The sequence below is a fragment of the Salvia splendens genome, chromosome 7 (genome assembly GCF_004379255.2).
Source record: "Salvia splendens isolate huo1 chromosome 7, SspV2, whole genome shotgun sequence".
Classification (NCBI taxonomy): domain Eukaryota; kingdom Viridiplantae; phylum Streptophyta; class Magnoliopsida; order Lamiales; family Lamiaceae; genus Salvia; species Salvia splendens.
Window position 1 is genome coordinate 35,713,873 of NC_056038.1, and position 14,030 is coordinate 35,727,902.

General features: G+C 36.0%; 2 protein-coding genes and 1 non-coding gene across 3 annotated transcripts; all 3 read left to right on the forward strand.

The window, feature by feature from the left end:
• The first annotated feature begins 3,812 nt into the window (after positions 1 to 3,812).
• Positions 3,813 to 8,449, forward strand: LOC121810247 (protein TPX2-like). Its single transcript, XM_042211017.1, has 20 exons — positions 3,813 to 4,072; positions 4,478 to 4,557; positions 4,653 to 4,723; positions 4,803 to 4,883; positions 4,976 to 5,037; positions 5,123 to 5,285; positions 5,366 to 5,459; positions 5,533 to 5,649; positions 5,747 to 6,037; positions 6,126 to 6,188; positions 6,276 to 6,353; positions 6,459 to 6,617; positions 6,709 to 6,840; positions 6,920 to 7,000; positions 7,084 to 7,203; positions 7,307 to 7,473; positions 7,571 to 7,679; positions 7,782 to 7,841; positions 7,941 to 8,035; positions 8,117 to 8,449. Exons 1-20 carry the CDS (start codon positions 3,916 to 3,918, stop codon positions 8,235 to 8,237), a joined length of 2,301 nt encoding a protein of 766 aa, XP_042066951.1. The 5' UTR covers positions 3,813 to 3,915; the 3' UTR covers positions 8,238 to 8,449.
• A 3,021-nt stretch (positions 8,450 to 11,470) lies between these two features.
• Positions 11,471 to 11,691, forward strand: LOC121742774. The gene has a single exon (XR_006038118.1). It is a non-coding gene; the product is annotated as a small nucleolar RNA U3 (small nucleolar RNA).
• Positions 11,692 to 12,195: 504 nt separating this feature from the next.
• LOC121811469 (squamosa promoter-binding protein 1-like) lies at positions 12,196 to 13,890 on the forward strand. The gene is made up of 2 exons (XM_042212335.1): positions 12,196 to 12,800; positions 13,493 to 13,890. The coding sequence occupies exons 1-2, from the start codon at positions 12,508 to 12,510 to the stop codon at positions 13,737 to 13,739; spliced, it is 540 nt and encodes a 179-aa protein (XP_042068269.1). The 5' UTR covers positions 12,196 to 12,507; the 3' UTR covers positions 13,740 to 13,890.
• Positions 13,891 to 14,030: the final 140 nt, after the last annotated feature.

A 14,030-nucleotide genomic window follows, 5' to 3' on the forward strand; every position in this document is an offset into this window, starting at 1 on the left:
GGCGAGAGAACTTACCGGTGAGAGAGCAACTTCGCGAAAGAGAGAGAGATTGAGAGAGAGAGACCGAAAGAGAAAAGAAAAGGAAAAGGGGGGGGGATCGGTTATGAGGGAGTGGGGAGGTTGAGAGATTTGTGGGGAGAGGGGGTTCGAAAATGGGGAGGGAGAGAGGGAAAAAGAAATTAGTTACTTAGGAGTTTTTATTCATAGCTTAATTAATTAATTCCATTTTAATTTGCCTAGGTAAACTATACCACATCCACAACAATCAAATAAACACAATTAATATTTTCCACACCATATTTTAAACACAAATTCTTAAAAGAAACATCCTTAATTAAAAGAATAAAATTCCACAACATTCGGATATTACAATTTATGACATTAACTCGTGGATGACCTTATTTTAGCATCTATTTCTTTAATAAGTTTAATTGGAACCAAAATCACAATGCTTCTTTGATGTTTTTTTTATTTGGGTGATTCTACAACATAGGTTTCCAAAATGGATTTTTTTTTTTAAAATCTGAATTTGGATAAAACGCGTAGCCGTTTCACGTGTTTAAAAATGCGAATTAGTTGCATGTGTTACAAAATAATGTTATTACTTCAATTGTTTTACCCTTCTTGGTCAACATCATTCAAAATTATTTTGAAAAATTATTAATTTTAAAATTTTGAATAATTTTCTTTTTGTAGAAAGATTTTTTTTCTTGAGTGTCTAATAGTAAAAAAGTAACATCATATAATCTTCATGACCAAGTTTCTAATTTCACATTAAATTAGAGTCATCGCATAAAGGTGATCCCAACATTTGAAAGGTGACATGTCAATCAATTTCTTAATTCTTTATTCAAACAAAATAATTAACAAAATACAAGAATCAGGATCTTATGAGTAAAGATTTCATAACTCGATTCGAAAAAAATAATTGAAACTTACATCTTCGATTTTAATTGACCTTTTTGTGATTTTAATTATCCACAATTACAGAATAGAATGTCGGTAGATAGCTTAATTTGGGCCTTCATACAAATGGAATTACGTGTCAGTATATTATTAGTTTATGTTAATTGGATTTTTATGTTAGTTATTGTATCTGTAATAGTATTCTACTAATACAAATTTGTAATTGTTACATATATATTGGAACTTCCTTTTTGACCAAAACATTATTTCCAATTTCGATTTTTTTTCAGAGTTTTTTGCCATTTTCTGACATTGGGCCAAATCAGTTTATGCACTATCTCTTTATAAATTATATATGGCAATAGTTTTCATTATTATTTATTTTGAATAAAGTTAGTACAATAATCTTTTTAGTTATATGCTCCATCAAATTGCAGATTGAGTTTGGCTTAGTTGGATTTATTGAATTTTATTTTTATATATTAATTATATTAAATTGTGAGTGAAATATGAAATCTAATTAACATTTATAGTAAAAACGGATATGAATTCCTAATCACGGATGCACTGGATAGGAAAATCAGGACTCCTAATCACGGAGGAGGAATGGAGTATAATATATTGATGTAAACTCAATGTAAGCTCAATATATTGGTGTAAAATCAGGCCTTTTTAAGAATTTCTGTTTTGGGGACTATTATCTAGGCCTGTGGTTCAGGCCTAGATATTAATGTTTACATCCTAATTTTAATTTAATGTGAAAATTGTTTTAAACCTTAATATTTACAAACAAATATATTTTCTTCTTGTCCCCTCCTTCCAATTTAATTAATTCAATAATAGCAATAAGACATTCATACTTTTTAGAAAATACTATTATACATTTTATATAATTTTAAAATATCAAACAATTATACTCCTATATGTGAACACAACAGAAAAAAATGAAGCTCTTTATATGCTACTATTTCAAATTTATAGCAAGTAGTAACATTTAATAAAATTATTTAAAAATATATGAGAAAGTCAAGAAATGCATAAATAAATAATGTCCAGATATCTTGGTCCAATCTACATCTACTTAGAGCATCCACAATAGCGCCTAGCGCACCGCTTAGCCGAGTGCCGGCGCTAGGCGGTGCGCTAGGCGATCTATTGCAACCGCCTAGCGGTTTCCGGAATTAAAAACCGCCGAGCGCTCGGCGGTTTCACGGAGCTAGGCAGTGCGCTGGGCGATCCGCTCGGCGCTATTGCAGCGCTCCGGATCGCCGAGCGCATCGCCCAGCGGATTTTTTAATTTTTTTTATTTAATGTTTTTTTATGAAACTCATTCTTGGTTGTTTCTCTTTTAGAGAGACATCCGTGAATGTTTTATGTTCCACTTTCGATGTGGGACAAACTCATTCTTGGTTGTTTCTCTTTTATAGAGACATCCTTGAATGTTTTATGTTCCACTTTCGATGTGGGACAAACTCATTCTTGGTTGTTTCTCTTTTATAGAGACATCCTTGAATGTTTTATGTTTCACTTTCGATGTGAGACAAACTCATTCTTGGTTGTTTCTCTTTTATAGAGACATCCTTGAATGTTTTATGTTCCACTTTCGATGTGGGACAAACTCATTCTTGGTTGTTTCTCTTTTATAGAGACATCCTTGAATGTTTTATGTTCCACTTTCGATGCGGGACAAATTCATTCTTGGTTGTTTTTCTTTTATAGAGACATCCTTGAATGTTTTATGTTCCACTTTCGATGTGGGACAAACTCATTCTTGGTTGTTTCTCTTTTATAGAGACATCCTTGAATGTTTTTTATTCCACTTTCGATGTGAGACAAACTCATTAATGAGGATGTTGTAATGTTATTTTAATTTTAATGAAGTGTATTTTTTTAATTAATATACTTTTTAAAATTTTAATATTATTATTGAATTTTCCCGTATGTGTGTGGTAAATTTAATTCCGTATTTTGTGTGATTGTTAATTATTTGTTTTATATAATTTTGAGTGATGTGGCTAGGCTATGACTGGGCTATTTGCTTGTTTTGATGATGTGGTAGGAGGATTTTTAGTATTGATGATGTGGCAGGAGGAGTTTGTGGCTAGGCTATTGTTGGACTATTCCTATTGTGGATGGTCTTACCAAATGGGTTTAGATTATATTAGAATGGATCTAAATATTTTTAAGGAAATTAAGCTTGAACTTCTTCAGTCATGAACCTGATTGGATTGACCTGACCCATTTAAGAATTCTAGGAGTATAACACCAAGGATTAAAAATAAAACAGATGTGATAATGTGATTAAAGTTGCCTTAAAAAATTTTCCTGATTAAGGTAAACAATACACACCATATAAATACACATGAATAAACAGCAAAAATATCCGAGATTTAGGAGTAAAAATATTACATATACAGTTTCATTATAAATTACATTTATTCAATTTTTTTTATATATATCATACATCATATACCATCCAACTCACTACCCTAAAATGGAATCCACTTAAAAATAAAATAAAATAAATAATAATAATAATTATTATAATAATAAAAATAATAATAATAAAATAAAAATGGATCCACTTAATCTTTGGTCAATAATTTTACATGAATTTGATTTGTAATTTTGTCATAGGAGTATATTTTTACTCACAATATTATAATTTCAGGTAAATAAATCATTCATTCACACACCATTTAATACAAATTTAAGTCTGAAATTATTTGAAATAGATTGAAAATAGACCATAATTAAATGTTTAATTTTAGAGTTAATTTTGTTTCCATGTAAACGGTCACCAGCTCCATATTCCCCTTTTTCAAAATTTCGACCGTTAAACAAAATTTCGACCGTTAATATCCTTCCCTCTTCTCTCTCTAAACAACGCAATACAGCGCCATTTTCTTTGTCACTGATCGTATATACAGCGGCACATTTCTCTCTCTTCCCAGCAATCTGCGAATTGCCGGGACAGTTGATTAATCGATTGATTATTCCCGATTGAATATGGCAGCGGTAGAGGAGTCGAGCAATCTGTTCTTGGTCGACGAGGCGTATGAGTTCTCGGCGCCGCGATTTCATGATTTCATGGCTGAGGAGACTGATGAGGAACTGCGCATGGCGGAGCTATGGTTCGAGAGCGCCCTCACTCATGCCCCTTCTCGTGCGTCCGCTTTCCCCTCTTTTTGCTTAATTGGATACTAATTTTTGTTTTCCCTAAATTTTCACTGAGAATATCACGAATTGTATGCCGATTACGGAGTCATGGATTCTGAGAGGATCTCTTTTTGGATCGTTCTTCTACAGTTGTCACGATTTATTTAGAGTTCGTTGCATTATTTTTTATGAGAATTGATTCGTGTCTGGAGTTCTAGGGTTTGCATTCTGTGATTTCTCAATCGGAGAGAGGGGGAGAGATTAGGGTTTTTTAAAATAATCATTTTATCTTTTGAATTTCTTGAATCAATTGATGTTCTACGATGTTCTTCAGTGGCTTAGCAATTAGTGTTTCTGGAAATTTGTGAATGTGAGTGAGGATTCATATTTAGCATTATTTTTGGATTTGCAGCGTTTATGCCTAGAATCAGATCTACCAGAACAGTTCAACAGATTCTTTGCAATTTCAATGAAGATGAGCAAATTCGGAAGGTGGAATTTCTTTTTATCATGTTTATGGCTTCATTATCTTGTCAATGTGATAATGGATATATGTGACAAATGTAAAATGTTTCTACTTGTTTCAGCCACCGAAATCATCTGAAAATGGATCGAATTCTGCTCAAGAATCAGCTCCAAAATCACTAAACCAGACACTGTTAGTACATTTAATAACTGTGTCTTGTTGCTGTTATATTTCTTCGGAGGAAGCGACTCAATTTTTTCCTACATTACAGAGATAAAGTGAAAGCGATTTCAGCTGAAACAATAGAGAAGACACCTAATACAGAAAACTCATGCTCTCAGGAAAAGCAAAAGTAGGTTCATTTCTCACTCACATGTTCTTATAATGTTGGTAGCCTCTTAAATAGTCTAACGAGCAACGAATTTTCCGGTTCCGATTTCTCAGCATTGCTAAAGGCAGCTGCCCTGTATCCTCCTCCTCTGTCCCTAAAGAAGTTGCTGGACAAGGTTAGTCTCCCCTTTTTTTTCCATGAGTTACCTATGTGGCCTTTTTTCTTGCATCACATATGAAACGAGTCGTGTGTGTTATTAGGACCGGAGATTTACTGCACTCCGGCACCACAAAAGCAGAGGGATGATAGGAAGCTTCAGACAGCAAAAAAGATTGCTAGTATGCTGAAAAATCCTTCAGCGGTCAATTCAAAGAAACAGTTGCCAAAATCACAAGCCAAGAGTGCTAAACCTGCTAGTGTTAGGTGTGAATTGTTTGTATTAGTATTTTTTTCACTAGTTAATCATCTATCACCATGTGCTAAGAAATGGTAATTTTGTTCAGGGATGGTAATAAGAACATTGTTGGAACTCCCAGCTTTGCCCATGAAAACCCTGCCATAAAGAAGCAAAAACTGGACGGAGGAAAATCTCGACAGGTAGATATAATGCTTATACCAGAGTGTCTTCATGGTTTTCGAATATTCACATTTTTAACGTACGGTTTTTCAGATTCTTGGAGTGAACAAACCTTCAAGCCTTTCTCACAAAACAAGAACTGGAATTGTCAGCAGCAGCAGCTCCACCTTCTGCCCTGCAACTTCTAAAACTTGTAAAGAAGATAGAAAGGTATGGTGTCTGTCTCTACATTAATTCAAGTGTATTACTTTGTTTTTCACCACGAATGTTGTTACTAGGATACTGATTTATCAAATTCTTCATTTAGATGTATGTTCGAGAACCAGTAGCACGATTTGTTTCCATGGCGGAAATGATGAAGAAATTCCAATCAGGGACGAGAGAGATGCCTTCGATGCGTAGCAGCTGCTCTCTTTCTCAGAGCGATGCTGCTGGAGCAACGCAGAGGAAGCATAAGCTTGTGCTCACAAGGCCTAAAACACCTGAATTTGAAACATCTCAGCGCGTGCGTTCTGTTAAAATCAAAAGCTCAGCAGAAATCGAGGAAGAGATGATGGCTAAGCTTCCCAAGTTCAAGGCTCGTCCACTAAACAAAAAGGTAGAAAAATCATCAATTTTAACAGAAAATCTTTGAAACAAATTTCAGACATGAGTGTTCATCCTTCCTAATCTGTTTTATCTTGTAGATCTTTGAGGCCGCAACTTTACCGCCATTGCCAAGAAGCACACCACAGCTTCCGGAGTTCAAGGTAGATTAGTGTCTCTTATCAGTGCAAGTCCGAAAAAGTGAAATATTATTCAAGCAGATTATATGAAACAATGTCTTGTTTTAACAGGAATTCCGTCTAGAAACAATGTCAAGGGCCACTCAGAATGCAGAAACATCCTCTGTGGCTTCGGTTGAACCAACAGAGGTATAGAAACTCAGTTCATGCTCTCAGACGTTTAGCTAATTCGTTGACTTGTTTCCACAAGGCATTGAAACTCAGCATATACACGCACCCTTGTTTTTTATGCAGAGTCATCTATGGAAACCACGTCACCTTACTACCCCGAAGTCACCTGCTCTTCAAACATCTCTCCGAGCACATCCTCCCAAGATCAAGAGTTCCGAGGAGTTGGAGAAAGAGGAGCTTGAAAATATTTCACATTTCAAGGCTAGACCATTGAATAGAAAGGTAGATTCATGACCTTCTGGTGAAATTTTTCTGTTAGAATGCTGTCTTTTTTGCTTAACCACCTTTATTTAATAAATTTTCGATTGTTCAGATATTTGAGAGCAAAGGGGAGATGGGAATGTTCTGCAACATGAAGAAGCAAGTTACCATTCCTCAGGAATTTAATTTTGCCATAGATAAAAGGATCCCTCCACCAACTTCTGTGGTTGATCTCTTCGACAAGGTAGTAGCAGAATATGTTTTCCTAAGTCTCTTTTGTTAGTTATGTAGCTAAATACTGAATCCTTTTCTACTCCTGTCAGCTTTCAATATGTTCAGAATCTCAACGTGAGAAGCCTCTCACTAGAAACACTACACCAAACCCATTCCATCTCCACACAGAGGTATGAAACATCTTCTCCGTATGATCATGAATTCACCGGTTTTTTTTCCTACTTCGACTTATGTTTTTCCTTCATCCGATCAGGAAAGAGGGGCAGAGAAAGAGCGAAGGATAGCTGCAGAATTCATGCAGAAACAGTTAGAAGAGGAGAGGGCTAGGATACCGAGAGCTCATCCGTATCCTTACACAACTGATTTTCCTGTGGTATGTATCATCTATCCTTACTCTTTACCTTTTATCTTAGATTCATTAATGTGACCCGACCCTTAAGAATGATAATCTTGACATGTAATTTTCTCTATTGCAGATTCCGCCAAGGCCAGAGGCAAAGCCATGTACGAAACCAGAGCCATTCGAATTGGAAAGTTTGGTGAGGCATGAACAGGAGATGCAGAGAGAAATGGAGGAAAGGATGAGGATGGAAATGGAAGAAGCTGAGAGGAGAAGATTCAAAGCCCATCCTATCTTGAAAGAGTACGAATTCAATGAAAAATAATTTCAATCACTACCATCTTTCTGTTTCCCTGTTATCATGGCTCTAACTGATTATGTCGAATCTGTCAACTATCAGGGACCCGATTCCACTCCCGGAGAAAGAGCGAAAGCCCCTCACAGAGGTTCAAGGATTCAATCTACACCTCGTGAACAGGGCTGTTGAGAGAGCAGAATTTGATAAAAAGGTTACTTTCCTTTCCCTTTTCTTTTCCCTCTTCAATAAGCACAAATTTCCTTGTAAACAGTTGTGTTTTCACCATTCTGACCAACAGTTGTATTTTTACCAGATTAAGGAGACAGAAATGGTGTACAAGAGATACAGAGAGGAGACAGAAGCTGCAAGGATGGTGAGCACATTCATTATAATAGAGTCCATTCAAGTTCAACCTTATGTCATTCGATAATTATTAAGAATCAAGATTTTAATTCATCGTAAAAACACACAGATGGAGGAGGAGAAGGCCTTGAAACAGTTGAGGAGGACTATGGTTCCTCATGCAAGACCAGTACCTAAATTCAACCACCCTTTCTTACCACAGAAGTATGCAGCTCTTCAGCATCAATTTTTTTTGTTTCCTACGTTGCTCTGTTTCTGATAATCATAGTTACTGAATGAACACAGGTCTAATAAAGGCACCACAAAACCCAAGTCTCCAAAACTGCGTGTGGATTATAGGAAGGAGAAACGAAGGATGGTCCCTGCTGGCAAAGCTTCGGGTGCAGCAGCGTGCTATATGAGGTGACCGGTGATTGGTTGTGCAGTTTAAGTCACCTTGAACTATAACAACCATTATTATTCATTAGGATCGTGGGACGTTGGTTGCTCCAGTCCTATTATCCTGTGTTATTTTGTACAAGAATGATGCTATTTTAATGCAATACAAATCAAATACTTCATCTGATGATCTATTGTAGAAATGAAATTGCAAGAAGCCAATTATTTTGGTTAGTGTTATAACAACTCTTCATGTCACTATAGTATATACTCTTTGTATCGGGCAAATTCTGAATTATCATATCTATTTTAATCGAATGGCTCGATTTGCTATCTTGTTAATCACTATTAGTATGGTCGTCGAGTGAAGCCTCATCCCTCCGGTCTGGCTTCAATCATCTTGCAAACAGAAAAACTAGTGAAGCTAAGTTAATAAAATGAATCAATCCCCCGTTGACTTCACAATATCACTATCTCCAGCCATTACCATGTCGATGATGTTCCTTCTCCAACAACTTGTATCTTCCTGTTGACAGATTCTTGCACACTTCCAGCTTCCAGTGGATACTTTTACCTCTCAGGTACAGAATGGGTACAAGCATATCCTTCCTCCACCTTTCCCCTCAAGAGTTCTTATGTGTTTCCACGCCCGAAAAATGGACAAATTCGTTTTCTTAAGTCTTAAGAACGCATACAAGATTCGTCTTAATTTTTGGTTCAGTTTATGCATGGCGAAAGGGGCATTGGAATGGTCGTAGCTCCCGACTATTTAGACATTGATAAGAAAACGGAAAAAGGATTGAAAAGTTATGAATTCTATTGAGTTTCCTTTACTTAATCGAACAACGGAATTTCAATTATTTCGACTCATCTTTCCAATTGCTCAAGACTGCCCAGTTTGGTCCTGACATTTTTATGTTAAATTTGCTTCATCATGAGCTCAACAATGTGATATGAAGCAATGAAAAATTAATTATGAACATGATTTGATTACAAAAATTATTAGGACTGATAAAATGCAACTCAATAGGTATAGAGACTGAAATTCGTGAAAATGTAATAGCAAAATACACATCCCGACCTTATACACTAACTTCATTTGCCATAGGATCTCATAAATATAAAGCAAAAAACATAAAACTCGTGATAATGTAAACAACTAAATTCACTCTCTCTTTCTTATTCCCATATTAATATCTTGACCAATTATTCCCATATTTTATGGAGCTCACCACAAGTTCATGATTTTAACATAGAAACATTAATTAATTATTGGACACTCACCACAAATAAATATAACACGTGAAACTTGAAAATATTCACAAGCTATACAACAAAAAGACATTGATGAATTCTAACTTCATCGATAAATGCACCCTAATGATCACATCCATCCAACCAAGAAATCGAAAGAGAGAAGAAGTAAACAAACACGCACCATGCATGTGCAGCATGACGATGAAGCGTAATTTAATTAGTAAGATGTTTCTCATCCAATCAATTAATAAGTTGAGGGTTTGAGTCATCATATCCGGTAAATGAAAGTTGTGGAGTCAAAACTCGCCGGATAAAGAAGGTTGTCACGAGATGATAGATAAGTATTTCTATAACTTCCAAGCGGTCTAATTCTTCAATAAGCGAACTAGAGCAATGTCTTAGCTCGATCATCGTTTCTTAGACGTGTGATCATAAGTCCCTAAAAATTGTGCTATGTAGTATGAGTATGACTTCCGAGTTTGTCTTATTTTGGCATGTTAGTATCTCTTCGCATACCAGAGAAGGGTTAAGACAGAGGCGGAACCATCATAAGTCAAAGACCGATTAATGGAGTTTTTAGCCATAGTCATGAAAATGTGGTGGGATGAGTCGACCGCGCCCGACTCATCTGTCTGCCACTAGCTACGTGATAAATAAAGAACCATTATTGATGATTAAGAAAAAGCAGCATGTGTAGCTAGCATTGAAGAGTTGTACCCTCAAAAAGTACACATCTTGGACCCAATGGGATTAATTCTTAACATAACAATGTATAACCAAGACCCTGAAAAATTGGTTGGCTCATCTGCCCATGCAGTGGTGCTATGCTATACCCCTTCCCCACCACCACTAGTGCATGCATGAGAGGGTTGTACCTTTGAAAGGACAAAAACCACATGTAAATCACTACATTCGAAACATAGTGAAATTGACCACGTTTCGATCTTTGATTGAACAAAGAAGATCTAGCCAATGAGAGAATAGGAAATGTATCAATGAAATTTATGATTTTCACACAAAATCACAAACCCTAACTTCAATTTTTGTGCAAGCCAACATTTTGACCTTTATTTGAACTGTGGAGGGGTGTTACGGACGTTCTCCGTAACGAGGCCGGATGGCTAACTTCTCGGAGAGATAAGGTGATCGAACCTTCGACGTGCTCGAAGGAAAGCTCACGAATTGCTGATTTTCGGACGTTCTCCGATGAACAACAATTTGGAAACGAAATATGATATTCTTGTTACTCAAGACAAGTTTGTGGAAAATAATATATTCATTGAATTCATAAAGTGATAACAATAACTCCTATTTATAATGCTACTAACTTAATGAACAAGAAACAAATATCTAAACAAATATGGAAAAGATATGGTAAATCAAATATGCAACTAAATAATTGGGATATGGATATGATCGTATCAACTCCCCCACGGTTGAAATACACCTTGTCCTCAAGGTGGGAACCACGAACCACTTATGAGAGTTGAAAGATATGGAAGATAAAATATATCTAAACTAAAGGACTACTCGTATCAAGGGGGCCACCCCCACTCACGAACTTTGATCCCTCTTTTGTTTTTGTTACTTTAATTTTTTTTTCTTTTATGTGAGAATTTAATTCGTGGATGAATGTTGATTAGACATGCACCCTTGTTAGGGTTCTCTCTCTAGATCTATTTTTGTCTCTAGATTGTTAAGCTTGATGATGATAAATTGTTATGTATTGAAATATAGTATTGTCTCATTTATACAAAAAGTCATATTGACATATTGTTGAGATATAGAATTTGGGAGAATATTAAATCAAAGTGTGGAGCTTAGAAATTGGCTTTGTATTGCTTAATGGTTCTTGTTTCTTCACCTATTACATTAGCTATTTATAGGATTGATTCCTATTATAAATTAGGAATATAAATGAAATGCAATCATTCTACTTTAATCTTGATCATTTACATTCTTGAATAGGCATTTATAGCTGAAGTTACCTACTTGATTCTATTCACGACCTTACTTGAACAGAATTTGTTCTATAGGCTCGTACTTATGTACCTTTGATTTCTAAGGAGATAGGAAACCATGTCTGGTGGATGAATCGTGGCTGCCTTGCAGAGTGTGATTAACAACGCCTATGTCAGGTTTCTTTCTGGCCGCGGTGTGGTAGACTATCATTCCTGGTTTGACTTTGGTCCCACTTGGATGGCTAGTCAACTATCTAACAGACTTTAAATTTTACCATCTTGATTCTATTCTAGATTGCTCTTGGTTCCGGTCTCCATTTCACCACTCTCACTTAGTTGAATATTGTACTTTTTCATATTTAACTTACAATGACCTTCAATTAGTTTCTTATTTTTTTGTCTTCGTTCTAACAAACATGCTCCTCGACTGAAGCGCAAAAAAATGAGAAATCGGTGGAACCTCCAGTATCAGCTAAACATGAAGGCAAACCATAACCAACCCATATACACCGGGATCACAATTATGTCTGAATCGTTTGCACCTGGTTCCGGTTCCAATCCGGAATCGGCAGTAAACCACGGTTAAAATCGTGCATGTCTACTCGTGACACATCTATGCGCTTATATGAACTTTATCCATGATTTTATGTACTAGTACTATATAATACTTACTAGTACTATCGTTGAGTCTAGTATCGATGCTCAAGAATAGTATATATGTATATATACATGTGATTTATCAATTTATAACCAATAAGGAAAAGCATGACAACGCCATGGACGATTGTAATCCCACGTCCATTTCTTTGATGTGATCTTTGTACTCACTCACTATGTAGCTTCCCCACATACACAAGAATAGAGATAGATACCTAGTTTTTGACATTCCACTTCACACACACACACACACATAACTAGAGAAATTTATTTATTTTTTTAATAAAATAATAGAAATTGTGGTCCTCAAGCATCTCCACCTTTCCTCTCAAAATTCCCATAACCCCACCACCCAATATCTCCTCATTTGATCAATACTACTACTATTAATTACTACTATATATATATGTATATTTATTTAACATGAACATCATGAATGAGAGCAAGCCCATAAAGGGGGAGATGATGAAGAGAGACAGCGGCGACTCCGACGATGATGAGCTGGCACCCGATGAGGAGAAGCGGAAGAGGATCGCCGGCGCAAAGAAAGGCGGCGGTGACACCTCCATGAAAAGCTGCCAGGCTGAGAAGTGCTCCGCTAATCTCACCACCGCCAAGGCGTACCACCGCCGCCATAAGGTCTGCGAGCACCACGCCAAGGCGCAGGTCGCTGTCGTTGCCGGAATCCGCCAGCGCTTCTGCCAGCAATGCAGCAGGTTTTCTTCTCTTCTAGTTGGATTTAATATTTTTCAAATTTATACTAATATGTTATGTCACATTTTTCTTTTGAACACAAGAATTAAAAAATGTATCACTAAACTTGGGAGGACCTAATAAATAAATTTCACTTAGAATTATTTTAGTACTGCAAGAATTATGGATTATTACATCTTGTACAAATAATTGGATAAGATTAAAAGCAGTTTAATATTTGTACTAAGGCAGATCATCTTAAAATGGTACTATTAGGTTATGATGATGACAAACACATGTGAACAAAAATGGTGTCAAACTTGAAAGTAGTAACAAAATTCAAGAGGACAAGTCCCCTGTATTATTGTAACATATCACCAATTTGTATTAATTAAGATTATATAAATTTAGTTTGTCTGTCTTGGTATCAAATTATTGTCCACTCACAACTTTTTGTATTTTAGGTATTTTTATGAGAAAAGTTGAGTGCACGTAACATAAAATTGGACTACCTAGTGCTTTGTCGATTATATACACCATAAAATTAATTGTCATCTATATACACCATAAATTAACAATTTCATACGAAGATTAATATACCAAACATAATCAATTTTAACCCCATGAAATTCTTGGGTGTAAAAAAAGTACACATTCATTGTCATTTAATTCCGTTCACAATTGGTGTTTATTTTCGAAACAATTTACGGTGCAGGTTCCACGAGCTCTCGGAATTTGATGACACGAAGAGAAGCTGCCGGAGGAGGTTGGCCGGCCACAACGAGAGGAGGAGGAAGAATCCGGGCGAGGGTTCTCAGGCAGAAGGGTCCACTAGTGGCCGGATCAAGGGCAGCGGAAGCACGACGGTGAAGGAGTTGGTGTGTGGGCAAGTGGATGATAGGGGAAGGATTCAAATGAGTGTCCAAGAAAATTCAACCTACAAACATTTCCATGTCCGATAATTTAACCTAGCTCCCTCTCTTCTGTCAATATTTCTAATCGACTAATTAGTTACTAGGGAGTATCATGTATTATTGAGCTGATCTCGAGCTTAAATTATTTATTATCAATAAATGAGGATTATTAATAATCTCAAGATGTATGTAGGAATTAGGATGTGTGCTTATTCTTTACGTTTTGTTTTCATATATTAATAATCTTCTTGATGGTTTTGGATAAAGTGTTTGTCTTTGTCTATTTGGTGGTTTCGTTGTTTTCTTGTAGTTGGTTTTGCTTTGAACTGATAATATTTG

Bases quoted from the DNA above. Each gene is read 5' to 3' on its own strand.
- LOC121810247 (XM_042211017.1), top strand. From the start codon at position 3,916: ATGGCAGCGGTAGAGGAGTCGAGCAATCTGTTCTTGGTCGACGAGGCG. The intron at 5,650-5,746 runs GTATGGTGTCTG...TTCTTCATTTAG, and splicing joins CTTGTAAAGAAGATAGAAAG to ATGTATGTTCGAGAACCAGT. The intron at 7,474-7,570 runs GTACGAATTCAA...GTCAACTATCAG, and splicing joins GCCCATCCTATCTTGAAAGA to GGACCCGATTCCACTCCCGG.
- LOC121811469 (XM_042212335.1), top strand. From the start codon at position 12,508: ATGAACATCATGAATGAGAGCAAGCCCATAAAGGGGGAGATGATGAAG. The intron at 12,801-13,492 runs GTTTTCTTCTCT...TTTACGGTGCAG, and splicing joins TTCTGCCAGCAATGCAGCAG to GTTCCACGAGCTCTCGGAAT.